The sequence below is a fragment of the Lepisosteus platostomus genome, chromosome 14, assembly GCF_059453375.1.
Source record: "Lepisosteus platostomus isolate fLepPlt1 chromosome 14, fLepPlt1.hap1, whole genome shotgun sequence".
NCBI classification, from domain to species: Eukaryota; Metazoa; Chordata; class Actinopteri; order Semionotiformes; family Lepisosteidae; genus Lepisosteus; species Lepisosteus platostomus.
This window is the reverse complement of record NC_142624.1, coordinates 32,562,504-32,581,482: the sequence shown is the minus strand read 5'-3', so window position 1 is coordinate 32,581,482 and position 18,979 is coordinate 32,562,504. Positions and strand designations below refer to the sequence as shown.

Sequence of the window (18,979 nt, the reverse complement as noted above, 5' to 3'; positions counted from 1 at the left end):
GAGGTAGGAGCTCCACCATTCAGAGGTTTGAATGTCAGCATTACTCAGTACAGAAACACAGATCAAATCTTTATCACTTTACAAGGAATCTAAGACGGAGTTTGCACTCAACAGAATAAGTTAATCCGTTACATTATGCCCAATTGGCGCTGGGAAAACCCACCTTGTAGCAGAGCTGGCTATGTGGGATACTCAGGCTACAGAGTACCATAATAGGATTTTCAAAATATGTAGGCCCAGGAAAGTAGACACACACAAACACAGCCATAAGATACCATAAACAATAAACAACAGTGCAATTTATTTATAGTATATGAAAACCTTGGAAAAGGAGTCTTTCCCCTTTTTGAGTGGTTAATTCACTTCTTCCAGTCCCTTTCTTGCCCGATCCACATAGGAAGCTACTGTAAGCTGCTTTCCAGTTTCCAAACAGTGTTTCCCAGATCCTTAATAAATATCTCTCTTGCTCTGTGAGAATCTTCACAAAATTTCTCAAACATACAAGTCTCTCTCTTTGACTTTACTGTATCTTCAAATCGCTTGTTTGGCTTTCTGGGGAATCGGGTCCAGGCAAGAACTTGTCCAAGCTTGCTGCCCTCTTCCACTTGATTACAAACATCCTGCCATTTAAATTTCTCTCTCTCTCTCTCTCTCTCTCTCTCTCTCTCTCTCTCTCTCTCTCTCTCTCTCTCTCTCTCTCTCTCCGCCTCTCCCAGCGAGGAGCAGGTGCCTGGAGCTCTCCTGGGACGGAAGGACTTCTGGCGCAAAATGTTCAAGTCTCAGAGTGCGGCCAGTGACACCAGCAGCCAATCGGAGCAGGACACTTCGGAGTGCACCACCGCCCACTCGGGCACCACCACCGACCGCCGCTCACGCTCCCGGTCTCGGCGCATCTCCCTCCGCAAGAAACTGAAGCTGCCGATCGGTACGTAGTCCAACATGGACGGAGGACTCGGAATCCAACCCCGGGGATGCTAATAAGACTTAATTGCAGAGCAGTGATCCTTTTCTATGACGTCTATGAGGGACTGCATCTCAGAAAGCCTGGAATGGATAACACTCCTGTGCAGCTATGCAGTGGGTTTTGTCTGGATTTCCTTACAAGCTAAGAGAAGGAGCATACAGTAGGTCATTGTATAATTTTGGATTTCTTTTTATTTCTTCTTTCCTCCTCCCTCCTCTTCCACTGCTGTGTGGGATGCCTCGTCTCCTCGTCTCGGCAGGGAACTGGCTGAAGCGCTCATCTCTCTCAGGCCTGACCGACGGGGTGGAGGACCTGCTGGACATCAGCTCAGTAGACAGGCTGTCCTTCATCCGCCAGAGCTCCAGGGTCAGTCCACTTTGTGTGGCTTTCGTTCTTTGCCTTACAGACATTACATTGAGCCACTCTATGTGCGCTGGCCGCTCAACGATTCCATCGATCTAGCCAGACTTCTGCATTTTCTAAAAAGATATTGAGTTAAGTAACTTATCCATTGTTTATTACATCACATCTATTGTGTGGAGCTCTTGTTTAAAAGCTGAAGTCATATTAAATTTAAATGCCAGTTGTGTGTGTGTGTGTGTGCCCTGGCCATTCCACTTCACAAATTGATAGTTCAGAAGCTTTTCAAGGCTGAGTCTGTGAGGCTCTTCTAACAACATCCATGTTGCTGCTGATGGAATCATCTCTGGACAATGAATGATGAGCCAGTGCTTCCAACGGTCCCCAAGAGTAGAGATTTTGAGTCCCAGTGGCACATCCATTAAATCACACTGTGTACATTCTGTTTAACTTTAATTCAGGACGAACTCATCTTCTTTCTCACCCCTGGCATTTATGTTTCCTTTTTGGTTCAGCTGAGGATCTAGAATGGCTTTGGTATAAGTTGTTCCTTTTTTTGTGGAAAAGCAATTTCAGGCTGAGAGTGACGGCCTAATGCCCATCGCTTTTTTGTCCCCAGGTGAAGTTCACCAGCGCAGTGAAGCTGTCCGAAGGGAGCGCTGTGGAATACGGCCGGGACGAGGAGGAGAATTTCTTCAAGCGGCTCGGTAAATGGCGGTCCGGCCGAAGGAACCCATCCAAGCTTCACCACACAGAAGAGAAAGATGGTAGACCCCTGGGGCATCCTTTCCTCCACTCTCTGTGTCTGTCATCTGTCCACTGCTCTGTCTACAGCCATCCTCCATGCAACTGTGTGCTGTTATTGTATATCCTGTGTACATGTGGGGCATGCCTCTTTGTTATAGGCTTAGTCAAGTGGGCTGAGGGACCTTATCTTGGAGCTGAAACCTTGGTCCTATATACAGAATGATATATACAGAATGTCTTCACACCTCGCCTTTTAATTTAGGATCTGTCTCGGAGTAAGTGACTGCAGAGTTATATGCTAACAACCGAAATAGCAAAAGACTGTTTGAAAAGATTAAAACTAATGCTAAAATATTCACGCAAGCACAAATTAAATAGTCTCCTCCATGGAGCAAACGTCTGTATTTTTAACTTTTGAAATTCCACACACATTCTGACATTGTAACACATTTTGTATATGAAGCAATTTTTTTCCAACAGTTTACTACCATTTACAGTATGTGAAGATGTTAAATCACAATCTCTAGTTCCAAAAATCAGCTTTTGTGAAGCAGAGTAGACGCAGTGAGTGCCTGATGATACAGTTCTGTTGCCCATGTCTGACATATAGCCAGAGGGAAGGATACAAAACCAGGTCAGAGTATGATAAAAATCTGAGACTCCAGACTCGGCTGTCACGATCTCAATGAAAAGTGACCGGACTTTGTGACAAGGATATGTCTTGTGGACCCAATAGCAGTGTTGCTTGATGGGAGAATCTGTCACAGTCTGACAATTCTAGGAGCGAGCCAATTCTGCCCTGTGTTTCAGGGTCCTGAACTTGTCGTCGTCATGTCCTCCGGTTCCAAATGTTAACATTAATAGTAAGCAGGCATTTGGGCCCCAGGGTCAGGGTTGATGTAGTTCCTTCATTACCGTTACATTGACAGCTCTGTGAAGTTGCTGCCCTGCACTAACAGCGCAAACTGTGTAACCGACTGCATCTGCATGAATCCTGGGCTGTTTTGTGCTGTTGAAAGTAGCATTTCTGCTGCTTTTGTTCCCGACCCATAGTGCCTTCTTTTCTCTGGGATGCGACATTATTCACCACCACCCCCACCCCACCCCCCATCATAGCGCAAGAGAACCAAAGCAGTCTCATTCATTTGTGCTATGTTTGTGCTGGGTTTTGCCATGGAAAGTAGCATACAGTATGAAGTCTTTTAGTTCTTGAGATATAGCACCTCATTTTTTCTGGCGAGTCACGTGACTTTTATCGCCATTTTAGGTGGGGGGCTGATTGATGTCCCCCCCTACAAAAAAGGAGCTGTGTCTCGGGAACGAAAGCAGCACAAACCCGCACAAACGACGCACAAGCAAATGTGGTAGGTTGTTTGTGCCGTTTGTAGGAGTTGGCCAAATACACTGACATCCGCTGCTTTAACTTAGTGATCATCCAGCCACCTTTTGCCAGCAGGGGGCAGCAGTTCAAGTAAACCTTATGTCCAAAGCAAACACAAGGTGGTCTGCAATGCTTCTGTGAAAAAAAGAAAAGATAGGAAGGAAAGTGAATTCCTTTGACTCAATGTCAGGGAGTGGAACAGCCCCCTCTGGGCAGGTGAAGACAGCAGTCTCTATCTTTTCTTCTGTGTTCTGCATGTTGCATTTGCCTCCACATCCCTGTCTGTTGTTATGTGTTCTTGAATGGCTTTTTGGTTTCTTCTCTGTCCAGACTAATGGGTTGCGGTGGGGGAGAGTCAGTGGTGAACAGAAACTTCAATCACAGACAAGAGTGTAGGCCACTGAAAGCCATTCATTATTTTAGTTTCTATTTATCAAAATTTAGTTACAACTTTAATTGATTAAAATGTGTGGAATAGAATATTAAATGGTTAAAACAATGAAAAGGCTGAAATGTATTCTGTGTTGAAAACATTGGGTATATACACAATTATATGTAACTCTTTCTTATTTATTATTTTAAAATCGTACATGTATATACAGGGTATGAATACATGCATACATATAAATGGACTACAGTACCTTTAATTAAACATCACATGACAGTTCCTTATTGACATTGAGTCACCTCAAGAAAAAGCTCTGGAAAAGGGACAGAGTTGATAATGTTTTCTAGGGATTGATTAGAAGCTTAGTAGATTGTAGCGTTGAATACTGTTCATGACACATCAATAGCAATGACAGCTATAGCCTCAGTTATACTCATTCGTTCCTGAGTGAGTATCTGAATGCCCACTCAGTTGTTCCTGAGCAAGAATAACACTTGGAAGCCTTCGGTAGTAATTGATGACATTGTTGTGTCATGCTAAGTGACAAAGAAAGCCCTGAGGTGTTCTAACACAGGATGTACCAAGGTTATAAATAAGCACAAACCAACCAAGTCCTCTGTAAACAGTTCCTACATTTAGAGCTGTCCTGTTTGAGGGAAGCAGCTATAAACTGAAAAGTACAGTAAAGTTCCTAGTGTTGTCTTTCTGATGGTGCAGTAAAAGAAGTCTTGTAGTTGTTTTGAAAGGTTCTTCTGAAGTCTTTGACTGGCCTCAGAGTATTCCTTTAGGGTAGTGTCTGCCTAAATGTTCTACAGCATTCCTAGAGCCAAGATCACTGTTCCCACAGAAACACTGAAAACACAGAATAAAATATCAAAATAATGAAAAAACAAATAGAACTGCACTTCTATACAATATATAGAAATATGTATGTATTTATTTTCACGTAGGAAATGACCAATGCTGTTGTCATTCACACGTCTGCTTGTACTTTCTGAACTGTATTTTGATATACTGTGAGATGGCAGAAAGCCAGCCCTGGCTGACAGCTTTCCAGGGCAGTAACATATTGTAACAGATGGAGTCGAATGCACTATTTTAAAATGGCACAAATAACAAACTATGGAAAATATAGGTCTCCCTGTGGTAATAAAGGCCACAATGATTGATTCTTTAAAATTAAATAGCTGACAAAATGTCATCAGAGTCAAAAGGAGTTGCTTCCAGCAAGCAATCTTTCTTCTGTATGACATGCAAAGAGAAATATCAGTTACCTACAGTAGAAGGAAAATTAATTTTGCTGCCAGTTACGATGAATGAGTGCACTTTTCTTTTTTGCTAGAGTAGTTGACTTAGAATTACATTTTCACTAGAGAAAGAAATGTCTGAAATCACTAGGAAATCCTTCTGTCCCCCAATGCATTCATTTAAAATTTGATAAAATCTGGTCTTTAAAGGGTTTATTTTTCTTTGAAAGCAAAATGTAATGATACTGAGGATATGCAATAGATCTTGTTAAAACAATTATGCATTTTGATCTATATAACAGATATATATATATATCTGTATATGTTTGTGTGTGTCGAGGCAGGGAAAACCAATCTGTTATTATTCCAAGTCAGAATGGAGCTTTGTAAACCAGCGAGAATGCTCATCATGTCTTAAAAATGCTGGTAAAAATTACCTTTAGAAATGCAAAAATCCCAAAAGCAGGATTGAAATCATGGCTCAGAAATTAAAAAGACCCTGTCTGCATCACATGATCAGGCCTAAGAATATATCAGAAATCAGGCCCACTTTATTAATAAAGAGTTTAGGGAATTTTTTTCAATAATGCATCCCCGAGCCCTGTTTATGTCATTTAAACACCTTGGTTTTAGGTCTACTATCCTCCTCACATCATTCAGCCCGTTAACAGTGAGGTCTAGTCCAGCATTAGCACAGTGAGCTGGGGTGGGGTCTTTTGCCAAGACGCTATGTTACTTTCCCCTATCCCTCCTGCTTCTCCTTCAGGGTGCCACGGGTTCCAGGAGCGCCTGGCTGCCAGTCAGGATGCCATGAAGAACAAAAATGTGGTGAATCTGGGTGCCATTCGCCAGGGCATGAAGAGGTTCCAGTTCCTCCTGAACTGCTGTGAGCCAGGCACGATCCCCGATGCCTCAATCCTGGCTGCAGCACTTGACCTGGTGAGCACGGGGCTGTTGCCTGTCAGGCGACTTCTCCTGGTGAGCACGGGGCTGTTGCCTGTCAGGAGACTTCTCCTGGTGAGCACGGGGCTGTTGCCTGTCAGGAGACTTCACCTGGTGAGCACGGGGCTGTTACCTGTCAGGCGACTTCTCCTGGTGAGCACGGGGCTGTTGCCTGTCAGGCGACTTCTCCTGGTGAGCACGGGGCTGTTGTCTGTCAGGAGACTTCTCCTGGTGAGCACGGGGCTGTTGCCTGTCAGGCGACTTCTCCTGGTGAGCACGGGGCTGTTGCCTGTCAGGCGACTTCTCCTGGTGAGCACGGGGCTGTTGCCTGTCAGGCGACTTCTCCTGGTGAGCACGGGGCTGTTGCCTGTCAGGCGACTTCTCCTGGTGAGCACGGGGCTGTTGCCTGTCAGGCGACTTCTCCTGGTGAGCACGGGGCTGTTGCCTGTCAGGCGACTTCTCCTGGTGAGCACGGGGCTGTTGTCTGTCAGGAGACTTCTCCTGGTGAGCAGGGGGCTGTTGTCTGTCGGTTCACCTAGGGCTGAGTTGTGTTGGGTTTTCTGGAGAATAGTGAAGAAAAAAAACATTGCTGGTTTGATACATAATGTAGTTATGAAAAAACATGTTTTTTTCTATTGAAATGCTATATATTTATACTTTAATAAGGCAAAGAATTGTGGTGTTATTTAATTAAGATCCTGAGTAATAGTATGTAATTTTATAGCTTTAGAAACATAGACTACAGTATATCTCTTACATATATGAAATCACACTTTAGTGCCATAAGATATTTAAAAGTTACAGCAATTCTTTTGCAGAAGTGTATGTTCTTATCTTAACTTGCAAAGTCCTCATTCCAGATCATTGTTCTTTATCTCCATCAGTGTTGGTCTGTGTCTGTGTGTACGTGGTGGTTGTATCTTGTCCATCATCATCTCATCTTTCTGTTACACTCATTTTCACAGCAGACTGCCTTACAGGGAGGTAAGAATCTATCAGAAATATCCCATTATTTCATAGTGCAGTAGAATCTGTGCTGTTCGCTCATAGCAGAACTGGAGCTTCAGGCTTTTGACAGCTAAAGTTCTTCTTTCCTTGATGTTTCTATTTCTTATTCATGTTTAGCATGAATAGATTGTCAGCTTAAAAAATGGGAGTGTGCTATACATTTTCTACAACTTTATATAAAACCAAGCCACTCTCTTTCCCTGAGTGCTGCTTGTTTAAGATTATAATTTAAACTTTTGACATGAAATTTGTAGAAATTACAAATTGAATACTTTCAGTTACAGTAGGTTCTCAATTATCTCATACTCTGTATGATTGATATGAAGGTATTCTGACATTTTATTAATGGATTACACTTTTTCGGTGTTTAGAATCTACCCGAAATATGTTGTTCAGAATATATAATTTTGCACATGCACTTAAACACAATGGACAAGTAGCCTGCATCAGGAGCAGTGGATTAATGTGCAAACCTGTCTACCTTGGGTCATCATTTTGCATATTGTTACCCTAATACCAACTGGGGCACCTCCTGGAATAAGGGTTTCAGGTCACTTTACACAAGGTGGTCTGGAAAGTGTGGCGCACAACTAGGCTTTAAAGTGTAGAGTCACAAAACAAAAATCACTCTTGACACTTCCCAGATTCTGAAGGAAAGAACAAACAACAGGTGATTTTCAAAAACATCAGCTCCACCTCATCTACCCTGAGCTGTTTTCCTGCACGTGTTCAGCAATGTGGGGTGTGCCTGTAGTGCAGTTTCCTGGTGTCAGACCCTTAGCGTCTCTGCCCGTACAGGAAGCCCCAGTAGTAGCCAGGGCCTCGCTTTTCCTGGAGTGTGCCCGATTTGTGCACCGCTGTAACCGTGGCAACTGGCCCGAGTGGATGAAGGGACACCATGTCAATATCACCAAGAAGGGACTGTCCAGGGGCCGCTCTCCTGTGGTGGGCAATAAAAGAAACCAGAAGCTCCAGTGGAATGCAGCCAAGTATTTCTGTCAATGGGGAGATGTAAGTAACAGACCACGCTTGAATGTGGACTTGTTCTGTGGCACTGAGCCTCATTCTGTACTAGAGGTTTTATGTTTTCTTTTGGCTTTAAAAACCATCAGTTGCAAAAGATTTTTCTTTAAGAAATTGCATGATTTCATGTTTTTGAGCTCATATCATCAATGATAATGAAAAACATACATACTGTGCTATGTACAGCAAAAGTACAGAAAGAGATGGCACGGAAAAGCTTATGATAATAATAATAATTGCTTACACTTATATAGCGCTTTTCTGCACACTCCACTCAAAGCGCTTTACGGGTAATGGGGTCTCCCCTCCACACCGCCACCAATGTGCAGCATCCACCTGGATGATGCGATGGGAGCCATAGTGCGCCAGACATCAGCTATCAGTGGGGAGGAGAGCAGAGTAATGAAACCAATTTATCTGTTACTATACTGGGGCATTAGGACCAACATGGACCTCAGGGTGAGCACCCCCAGCTGGCCCCACTAACACCTCTTCCAGCAGCAACCTTAGTTTTTCCCAGGAGGTCTCTCATCCAGGTACTGACCAGGCTCACACCTGCTTAGCTTCAGTGGGCTGCCAGTTGTGAACTGCAGAGTGATATGGCTGCTGGCTCATGCCTGGCTATGATCCAGATTTCCAGACTTTAATAGGTGGAATAAACTGCCAAATATACCCTTGTCATTTGAAGCCTGAATGCCAGCTGTCAAAACAATCAGATTGTTTTTCAATCTCCCCTTGCAGGCTATTGGTGCCCGTCTGAGTGAGCTCTGCCACTCAGACAGTGAGAGCCCAGCCAACATCCTGGGCTTCATCTATGATGAAGAAACAAAGCGTCGGATGAGAAAGGAGGATGAGGAGGAGGACTTCCTGGATGACAGTAAGCTGAGGGGCACAGCTGGTCTGAGTGGGGGGTGTCATACAGAGCTGCTTGAAGTGTAGTGCAGCCGCCCTGAGTCCATAGATTCTTCATTTCTGAGGTTGAAGACTAAGCAATCCAAAGTCTGATTTTATTAATGAGCATAAATCCCTGAAATCAAGCTGTTGTGATCTTGAATAACTGACACAGGAATACAGATGTACTGCATACAATGTTTTACCATTTAATCCAGAGAAATTGACTAGAGTCATACCCATCATGCTATACAACCCCCGTAAAAGTAGTAATGCAGGAACGCATGTGTTTGAAGCCCGACCACAGGGGCAGTAGCATAGCCACTCATTGTGTCTCTTGGCTTCCTCTCCAGACACAGTGAATCCCACCAAGTGTGCCTGTCCTTTTGCTCTCAAGATGGCAGCCTGTCAGCTGCTGCTGGAGATCACCACCTTCCTGAGGGAGACCTTCCCCTGCCTGTCTCGCCCCCGTACGGAGCCTCTGGCGGTCAGTGTCTCTCTATATCTTGTCTGGGAGGAGAAGGCTTTTGGTAGTTGGGTCTTGGGGTGTCTGCTGCACAGCCTGAGACATTTAGCCGGGTCTTCATTTTAGAGTCGAAGCAAAACCTCAGGTTTTAATTTTGCAGTGTCCATGTGGTGCCTGCCTTCTATAGAGCAGGGGAGCCGGAAATGGGGCCTTGGCATAAAATGCTTCTGTTAAGTTTCGCTACAGTGGGAGGCTGCAGTAGCTCTGGACCCCTCTCACCCACTCGCCCACCTTCTCACTCTCCCTGGCAGGACCTGGAGAGCTGCCGCCTGCGCCTGGACCCAGAGCTGGACCGCCATCGCTATGAGAGGAAGATCAGCTTCGCGGGGATTATCGACGACGAAGACGCCCACGACTCCCTGAACAGCAGCAGCCACACGCTCAAGTCTGACACCGCCTGCGACGACAGGAAGTATCAGGAACCCAGCGGTATTTTCACACTTGTCTTTATAGTTTTTTGCTCTCGGATGTTCTGTGCACGCCCTGCGATGGAATGGTGTCCCATCCAGGGTGTGTCCCACTTGCTTGGATAGGTTCCAGCTTCCCTGCAACCCTGTACTGGATAAAGTGATTAGAAAATAGTTGGATGGAGGTTCTGTACACTGGAATGCCTTTAGCTTTCTGGTCTTCTACAGTTCGTACAGCCCTACTCACTTCCTAGGCAACAGAGGATTTATCTCAGATAGCAGATGTTCTTCAGCTTTTGTTCCAGTGTCACAAATTAATTTCTTCCACTGCAGAATTTCTACAGTGTCTGGGCTGTCTGCTACGTGAGAGTGTCCCTCCCTTCCCTTGCAGCTATGTCCGTTTGCCCTGATGCCCTTCTCTCCCCTGCCCAGCTCCCATCAGGAAGATTCGCATCGGTGGCTCTCGGCTCCTGCAGATCAAGGGAACCAGGAGCTTCAGGGTCAAGAAAGGTGGGTCCCTGTCCAGTATCCGGCGGGCAGGCAGCCTGAAGAGCACCAAGATGTCCCGGCAGGACTCGGAGTCGGAGAACGAAGACATCGGGCTGTCGCAGAGCAGAGACACCGTGACCGACATAGGTACTATGATCTCAGCTTTCAGCTGATCTGGACCTGGCCAAGTATTGACCTGTTGTTGTTTTAAGAACTGCAGCCATTTTATTATATTGCTTATTGTAGTTTGAAACCACTTGTCTCTGCAATTTCTAAAAATGAAAAGAGGTATTGGCATGTAAAATATGAAATGCTTCAAACTACTATGCAATGAGAGTCTTATTCCTTCTCGATGTCAGCTTCTGCAGTCATACAGTCATGCAGAACTGCATTAATGAAGATTAATGAAGTCTTCATTTTTCACTTGAAAGTGGATAACAGGCTTAGTTCTAAGGTAGAACTGAAACCTAAAGAGAAACATCAAATCTTCCATACCTGAAGTGAAACCAAAGCCAATCAATCACATTTACAAAGCTAAAACAGCTGAAAAGTGAAGTGAGGTTGGTTTCAGCAAGGGAAACTGGAAAAAAAAGGAAATCCTTACTCTGTAATCAGAAATAAGTTAATTCAGTCGAATGCTGAATTTGCAAAGTGGGCGTATTAATGTTTTCCATGTAATTGTTTTGTTTCCCTGTAGTATGAAGGTACTGTAGCTTGTTTGTGCTATTATATACTTGAGCAGTGGGCATTGCTTTGTGGTTTTCTGTTGCCAGGGAGCCCCTGGAGTACCAGTGAGCCAAGCATTGAACCTGAAGGACTGAGCACCACTGGAACTGAGGACAACTACAATAGAAACATGTCCTGGCTGCACGTAGGTCTCCATACATGTAAAGCGTTGGTAGGGTTGTCATTTAGATTCTAACCCAGTAGTGGCAATATACAGGTATTTGATTCAGTCCTGTAATTCGAAGGTGAATGGAAAAGCAGAGATGGATGAGACCTGAAAAACTAACTGGAGCTATTCCCAAATATTTTCCTGGATTGTTTTCCCTGTTTTCCACTACTGCCTTATTTTGTGCAAGATCAGGGAATTGATAGATTTTATCGCAAGCTGCAAAGCTGATAGCAAATATAGAATATGAACAAGTCCTCCATCGAATATATTACCTTGCATATATTAACTCCTGAGTGGTTGAACAAGTAAATACACTTGGCCGAGCGCAGGTTGAGGTCATGGGTTCGAGCCGGGGTCAAGTCACTAGCCAGCTGTAACCAACATTCCCCAGTTGGTGAGCGGTAGTGTGGGATAAGTCAGCCAGAGGTCTCTCAGCTCCGCAGCCCCCCAGGCACATGCATCTCCTCCATTCGGTGCTGAACTTCCATTATGGGCCTTTCTTGTCGGTGACATGTTAAATGACAATGACAAGTCTGTCTGTTTCTGCAGGGGACTATCAACAGCACTTCACCTCGAATCATGCATCTGCAGTATGTGCTATTGCATGATCAAAACTGGGGGGAAAATGGATAGTTTACCCATAAAATCAATATTTCAATATCAATATTCCAAATCAAGATTCAAAGCCCAAGCCTTCCCTCACTGATCCCTCACAGCGTACAGTAAAATCTGTCTTGCTGTGTAATCTGAGAAGGAAGCAATGGTTCACAGCTCCCCTCCCGTCTCTACTTGCAGATCATGATCTTACTGTGCAACCAGCAAAGCTTCATCTGCACCCACGTGGACTTCTGCCACCCCCGCTGCTACCAGCACCACAGCCGCTCCTGCGCCCGGCTCGTGCGGGCCATCAAGCTGCTGTACGGCGACAGTGTAGACGGGCTCAAGGAGGACCGCTGTGCCAGCAACGTCAGCGCCCGCACGAAGAAGATGAAAGAGGTGCAGTGTGCGGCGTGGGCCCCAGGAGTGCTCAAGTGCTGGGCCTTCCACCTGTCCCCGCAAGGGTGGCTTGTTTGATTGCAAGTTTGCGATCTTTTCTGGTCCATAAGTGCCACCAGGAGGTGATTTCAGCACAGCTTTGAGCTCAATTCATCTGTAAGGTCTGCTGTTAGATGAATACGCCCTTGGATAAAAAACACTGTGAAATTGTTTGCAGTTCTCATTGTCCATTGTGCATTCTGATCAAAATACAGTATCTTTTTTTAGACAGACCAATATTCCAATATAGAATTTTCTTCTATATATCCTATGCATATGTATGCTATAGTATGTTGTGCTTATTTTTGGAAAAGGCTTGTTTCAGTTGCTTTGGGTGTAGTTTTCCAAAACCTTTTTTATGACTCATGTATCTTGGATGATACTGAGTTGCCTTTGGTTGTCTGAGTGACATTTCAGACTATTGCAATCCTTATATAATGACGTGTTGTGCTTTTCCAGTGCTCTGATAAGTCCTGTCTAAGAACTCCATCCTTGAAGAAGAGAGTCAATGACAAAAATGTGGAGGGGAAGAAGGACACAGGGATGCTGAAGTACATCCGCAATCAGGTGACCAGCTAGTTCCTCTACCACAGAGCATTCTTTTTTCAGCTCTGTAGTCAGGAAACTACAGGCCGCTTCAGTTTTGTTCCTTGATTTTGCTCATGATTTTGTCATTTGATACCAATATAGATCTTAATAAAACAGAAGCAGATTGCAGCAAATACTAAGGATCAATTCAGACTTTATTACCCCCTAGGAGAGATTTGCCAATGTTCTGAATCTTGTGCATTCTACTGGTGTATATCTAAATGTGACATATAGTAAATTAAATATATTGAAGTCAACATCCTAGCCATGCCGATCTTACATTGCTCCTATTTGTAACCTCCACTCAAAGCCCCATCTGGATGATGTAACAGCAGCCAATACACTCACCACACACCAGCTATCAGTGTGGAGAAGAAGACATAGACGGGTATTATTTGGAGGCCTTGATTGGTGAAAGCCAGGGGGAAATTTGGCCAGGACACCAGGGTAAAACTTTTCTAGAAATGCCCTGGGTTTTTTTATGACCACAGAGAGTCAGGATTCATGTCTCATCTGAAGGACGGTGCCTTTTTGCAGTATAGTGTCCCCATCACTATACTAGAACATTAGAACCCACACAGACTGCAGGGTGAGCACCCCCGGCTGGCCCCACTAACACCACTTCCAGCAACAACCTGAGCTTTCCCAGAAGGTTTCCCATTCAGGTGCGGGCCAGGCTCATACTGTACCTGCTGAGCTTCAGTGGCTTGACCCTTGTGAGTTGTGTCTTCCAGGTGATGAGCCTGTCCCCAGCCCCCCTGTCCCTTCTGATCAAGGCGGCCCCCATCCTGACGGAGGACATGTATGGGGACATCCAGCCAGCGGCCTGGGAGCTGCTGCTCAGTGTGGATGAGCACATGGCTGCAGCAGCAGGTCAGTGAGAGCACCAGCAGCAGTGGAGAACAATCCTATTTTCTTCTGCTCCAGTTCGTTCCACAAATTCGTTCCCAGTGCCATTCTCTTGCATTCCCGTCTAACCATTCAAGCACATTTATTGCTTACAACACCTCTCTTTCCGAAATGACATAGTGGGCTTCCCAATTGAGAATAAAAGTGGAATTGAATGCTTAAAACAGAGTATAGGTTGCTTTTTGGATCTCTTACATAAGAATTTAATGTAAAAACATCCCACTTTGGTCCTGGTTAGCCTTGTTCATGTCCTTTCTGAAAACCAAATTTCCTTTGGGTTTGGTGCTTTCATTAGTAGCTCAACAATACAACAGCACCTTAGATTACTTAATGTTGAGTACAATAATTTGATTAAGTAAATCACCCGCCATTAAAGACATCATCTGACAGTGGTCTGAAAACAGCAGCTCCAGAAAACACATAGTACTGAAGCCTAAATCTGATAGCGACCCAGATAAATCCTAGTTTGGGTCGCATGATTTAACACATACTTATTTCCCTACATTGGAACATGGTAAAGCCAGGTAGTTACCTATCCCTGGCTAAGGAGAAAGGGATCTTAAAAGTCATCAAAGTGCTCTGTTTCCTGTCTGTCTGTGCAGCGGCCATGTTTCTGCTGTGTGCTGTGAAAGTGCCCGACACAGTCACGGAGATGATCATGTCAGAGTTTCACCACCAGGAGGCTGTACAGAGGATCAACTCCGTGCTGAAGTTCTACACCCTGTGGCGCTTCAGGTATCAGGTGTGGCCGCGGATGGAGGAAGGGGCGCAGCAGATTTTTAAGGTACACAAGGCACCCTAACATTATTATGCCCTATGCAAACATCCATCAGTTGGGGACTATGTGTCTCTAAAGAATGTTTTCTGTGTTATTTCAGATCCCACCGCCCAGCATTAACTTCACTCTGCCATCCCCTATTCTGGGCATGCCCTGTGTGCCCATGTTTGATCCCCCCTGGGTGCCCCAGAACACAGGCAGTGTCCAGGATCCCATCAATGAAGACCAGTCTGTAAGTCTCTCTCACCCTGTTGTCTTTCAGTAATAGTGCAAGGTCCAGACAAAATGAAAGACAAAGGAAAATATGAAGTAGACTCTATAAACATTGCTGCTGCAATCTATAGTATCTGAAATTATGACGCCCTCTGAGTTTGATCACATTTCAATGGAAGAGACCATTTTAAATTCACATGCATACAGTATGTACTCAAAATAGAGATATTAGCAAAAAGATTTGTTTGCTTTTATTTCCATATTTGTCTTACCTCCTCCCACAATTGTTATAATACAGTACAACAGGAACTGCTAAAGTCAGAGTCTTAGGAAATGCTGGGCTAAATTTGTATTTATCTACTGTTTGCTGTATGCCTACGGGGTGTGGACACATTCCTTATGTTGCATACTTTTTTGTACATTACATTACATTTTGCCATGATGTAATTAGTGGAGCACCACAGGGATCTGTACTGGGACAACTGCTCAATTTCATTTTCTAAATAAATATGGGAATGCAATAATAAGTTCAAATAATATGTTAGGATAGTCACAAGTTAGAATTCAAATCAAGGGATATTATGTTAAAATTATATAATACACTATTAAACCCTCAATTAGATCATTGTGTACCACTTTGGTCACTATGTGATATAAAACATATTACTGTTCTAGAATCAGTCCAAAGAAGAGCACAGACGCAGTCCAGGGCTTAAAGGAATGTCCTACACTGACAAGCTGAAAGTATTGAGTCTTTTTAGTTTATTTAAATGGATGCCTACAGTCATACAGTTGTTTTTTTCTGCTATGAAAGCATGGGTGCAACGTAAACAGAGAATTGCTCCCTTCTTGACCATTTTTTAAAAAAACATTGTAATACAAGCGTAACGTGCCCCCTCCAATCTCCATTCCCCTGATAACAGTGGTACCCCTCAAAATTTCCATCCAATAAATTTCCAAACTACATTCAGACTGCTGCAATAAGTACTTGACTGCATCAGCACCAGTACTCTACATCTTTACTGTCCATCTCTATACGGATCCACAGTATAGAGCAGACATCACAGTACAGTAGACATCTATGTGGATTTAGTTATCCATTTAAATGATATCCAGAAAGGCTAGAAAGAAGAAGCTAACAATGCAGCTCAATGCTATAGTGCCTACCACATCCATCTCTGCCACAGAAAGCAGCTAAGGTGAGAACTATCATTTAGCAAAGACAAACGTCCTTCAGCTTTTCTGCATCTGATCGGGTGAGAACAAATATGAGAAATGTTATGAAGATGAAAATAAGACATCTTTTCAATATTGTGAACATACAATAGCTTCATACACAGGGGTCGGTCCAACATTTACACCAAGATTCCTGACCTGAGTCCTGGGACAGATTCCAGGACCATCAATATTCAAATCAAGGCGGATGCATTTGTTGAGTTGATAAGGAGAGACCACAGACACAACTTTTGTTGCATTTATTTTTTGAACATCATCTTAACAGTGTTAAGCACTGTTAAGGACTCAATTAAGTTACAACACCCTGGACAAAATGTCCATAAGACATTAAGCAATAAATTCAGTGTTTGTGTGGTCATGCATGTCCTGTGAAGAGGGAATTGCCTCCTTCTCTAGTTTCTGACACTACAATATTTAATAAACACTTAGAATAGCATTGGTTTGGGAGCAATCCTTTTTCAGTCTCTGTTATTCAGCAGTTCTGGAGAAGATAAAAGCTGAAAATGTTTGCGATTGTTGTGCACGCACCTGCCTCTTTGCTGTGGTGCTTAATTTCTGGCTGGGATGCTAAGGCTCGGTCCCAGAAACCACTATTGTGGTTCTGGTGAAAGGCTGCATGGCTGTTTGTTTTCATGAGCTGCTGTTCTTTATGCCACAGGTGTGGATCATAGTGCTGTACTGTACTTCATGGTACTCACACAAGTGATCTGTTGTTTATTTTTCCTAGCAGGAGATATGTACGTTACCACTAACATACCTTATCATTGACTTGTTTTGTTTTTTTTGTAGTCTCCAACATTAATTCAGTCAGTATTTACAATAGTAAGTTGGGCTTTTTATACCAATGCTTGTTTGGACATGCACCCAGTTTCCTGAGATCATTTATTAACAAAGGAATGTCTTTTTAATCACATCACTGAGATATTCACACTGTCTGTTCTAGCTTTCCCTTTGAACATGAAATAAAACTATGATTGGAACCCAAGACTAAAATGAAACATAATGTTGAAATACAGTTAATAGTAGGAATAGTTTAGCAGTGAGCATTCAACAATTTTCCCTTCTAAAAGTATGCTGTGGTTTTACTGTGGTGGAAGCATGGCAGGGCCCAGTCAAGCATGGTAAAGCATAAAGAGGTATGGAAATGCATGGTAATCCACAGTAAAGCATGGGAATTGCATGGTAATAGCATGGTGAAGTGCCTTGCATATTGTCATGGGAAACTTTTATAAGGGACATCAACATTTTTGTGAAACGTCTGAAGTCTGTGTTTAAATATCATTTCATTTTCCTCTTCTTGTGGCTCATTCCTGTGAAACCCGCTGTCTGCTAACGAAAGCATATAACAATCTGATACTTCACCTTGTGTTAATTCTGGTAAAATGTGTTTTCAGCTGTGACATCTGTGAGCAGGATAATTGTATGATGTGTAACACACTTGAAGTAAATGGGCTATTTAATTCTTTTTTAAATGATATTTTACAGATCAGTTCCCCTTGTTATCTTAGGAAAGATTTTCCTTACGCATAGCTGAAGAAGAATGTAGACCCAAACATGATTCAGACCTGCCCACTCTTTATACAGTATTTAATAAAATACTATGAACACATGTGGGATCAAAATTCAATTATGTATGGAAACGTTCTTTCTTATAGCAGACATATAACTTCAGATGTTTTGACATATTCATCTCCAGCAATTCTAATAAACGTTTTATTATAATACTATATATTTAAATATGTATTCAATATTATATTAAATCTAGGATATTTATTATACTTTCCTTTGTAATAAGGAATATATTCCTTGATTTGAATTGCAATTCACACAGACCCTCAATAACTGGGAGTCCAGTGAGATTCCCACAGGCAGGATAGCGCATTGCTAGTTTCTAGAAATGCTCAAAGACTTTGCTCAGAAATCAGATTGTCTCCTGTTTTTCTAAGTTAATGTTGGGCTGTTCCCTTTTTATTATTGGTAAACTTCCTTATTGTTAGATTGTTCTGAGGTTTTCAGTAATCCAGCCCAGGAGATAGAGCTATTAAACAGTGGTTCATTGCTGCAAAAAAACAGCATATTCAAAGTGTAAACGCTTGAAGAGGAGTTTTAATTAGGCAATTAAGAATATCTTTCATGCATAATCCCCCACATTCAAAGCCTACCATTCAAAAAACATTTTAGTTGTTTTTATTCCTTAAATTGTATTTTAATGCCTTACTTACAATACCTTTATACCTTATTAACAAAGGTTATAGTGCTATAGTGCATGTAACAAGACTCTCTGACTGGAGTATGAATCGCCCAGGGCACTACACACCCCTAGATCAGCTCTCTGCAGGCTACTTTATAAGGCAAATTGGATGGAGAGCTTGGCTAGTCTGCAGCAAAGGAGTATGTGAAGGAGGCTCCTTCCCTGTTTTGAGCGTTGAGTCATTTGTTGCTGAATTTGACTTTAAGCTGTGGTCCGTAGTTTGCTCCCTAGTCCGGTTACCGTTCCAGAGTCTAGCTCCTCATCGGAGCCCCGCCCTGCCTTGCTTTGTCCCTGTGCAGAAGTCATTCTCAGCACGGGCAGTGTCCCGCTCCCACCAGCGCGCCGAGCACATCCTGAAGAACCTGCAGCAGGAGGAGGAGAAGCGGCGCCTGGGCCGCGAGGCCAGCATCATCACAGCCATCCCCATCACTCAGGAGGCCTGCTATGAGCCCACCTGTAGCCCCCCGCCTGAGCAGGAGGAGGAAGGTGGGCTGCCAGCGTGCTGCTGAGCTTCATGTCTCCCATCAGCCTTGTCTAGATTCCATTCCAAATCATCGGCACTTCACTGATATACAGTAACACTTGACGAGCAGGCCGAATTCTTTTATCATACAATTCTTACAAAATTGTGAAATATTATCAAAATAACATGTCCTATGAGAGCTAAAGGTTAAGGCTTAGGCCATTAAAACCAGCCCTTT

At 43.5% G+C, this 18,979-nt stretch overlaps 1 protein-coding gene across 9 annotated transcripts in view; it reads left to right on the top strand.

The window, feature by feature from the left end:
- The window catches only part of unc80 (unc-80 homolog (C. elegans)), a 70,761-nt gene that overhangs the window by 25,353 nt on the left and 26,429 nt on the right, over positions 1-18,979 (top strand). For 4 of the 9 annotated variants that reach the window (XM_088605712.1, XM_088605710.1, XM_088605713.1 and 1 more), the window contains 17 exons: positions 717-925; positions 1,224-1,330; positions 1,944-2,091; positions 5,854-6,026; positions 7,836-8,048; positions 8,802-8,937; positions 9,305-9,438; positions 9,729-9,906; positions 10,317-10,520; positions 11,147-11,244; positions 12,064-12,264; positions 12,763-12,870; positions 13,626-13,764; positions 14,403-14,584; positions 14,679-14,810; positions 16,817-16,849; positions 18,578-18,764. In XM_088605712.1, coding sequence (XP_088461838.1) covers positions 717-925; positions 1,224-1,330; positions 1,944-2,091; positions 5,854-6,026; positions 7,836-8,048; positions 8,802-8,937; positions 9,305-9,438; positions 9,729-9,906; positions 10,317-10,520; positions 11,147-11,244; positions 12,064-12,264; positions 12,763-12,870; positions 13,626-13,764; positions 14,403-14,584; positions 14,679-14,810; positions 16,817-16,849; positions 18,578-18,764 — 2,582 coding nt within the window. The remainder of the gene's footprint in view (positions 1-716; positions 926-1,223; positions 1,331-1,943; positions 2,092-5,853; positions 6,027-7,835; positions 8,049-8,801; positions 8,938-9,304; positions 9,439-9,728; positions 9,907-10,316; positions 10,521-11,146; positions 11,245-12,063; positions 12,265-12,762; positions 12,871-13,625; positions 13,765-14,402; positions 14,585-14,678; positions 14,811-16,816; positions 16,850-18,577; positions 18,765-18,979) is intronic. The other 5 variants (XM_088605718.1, XM_088605716.1, XM_088605715.1 and 2 more) reach the window with 3 other exon arrangements.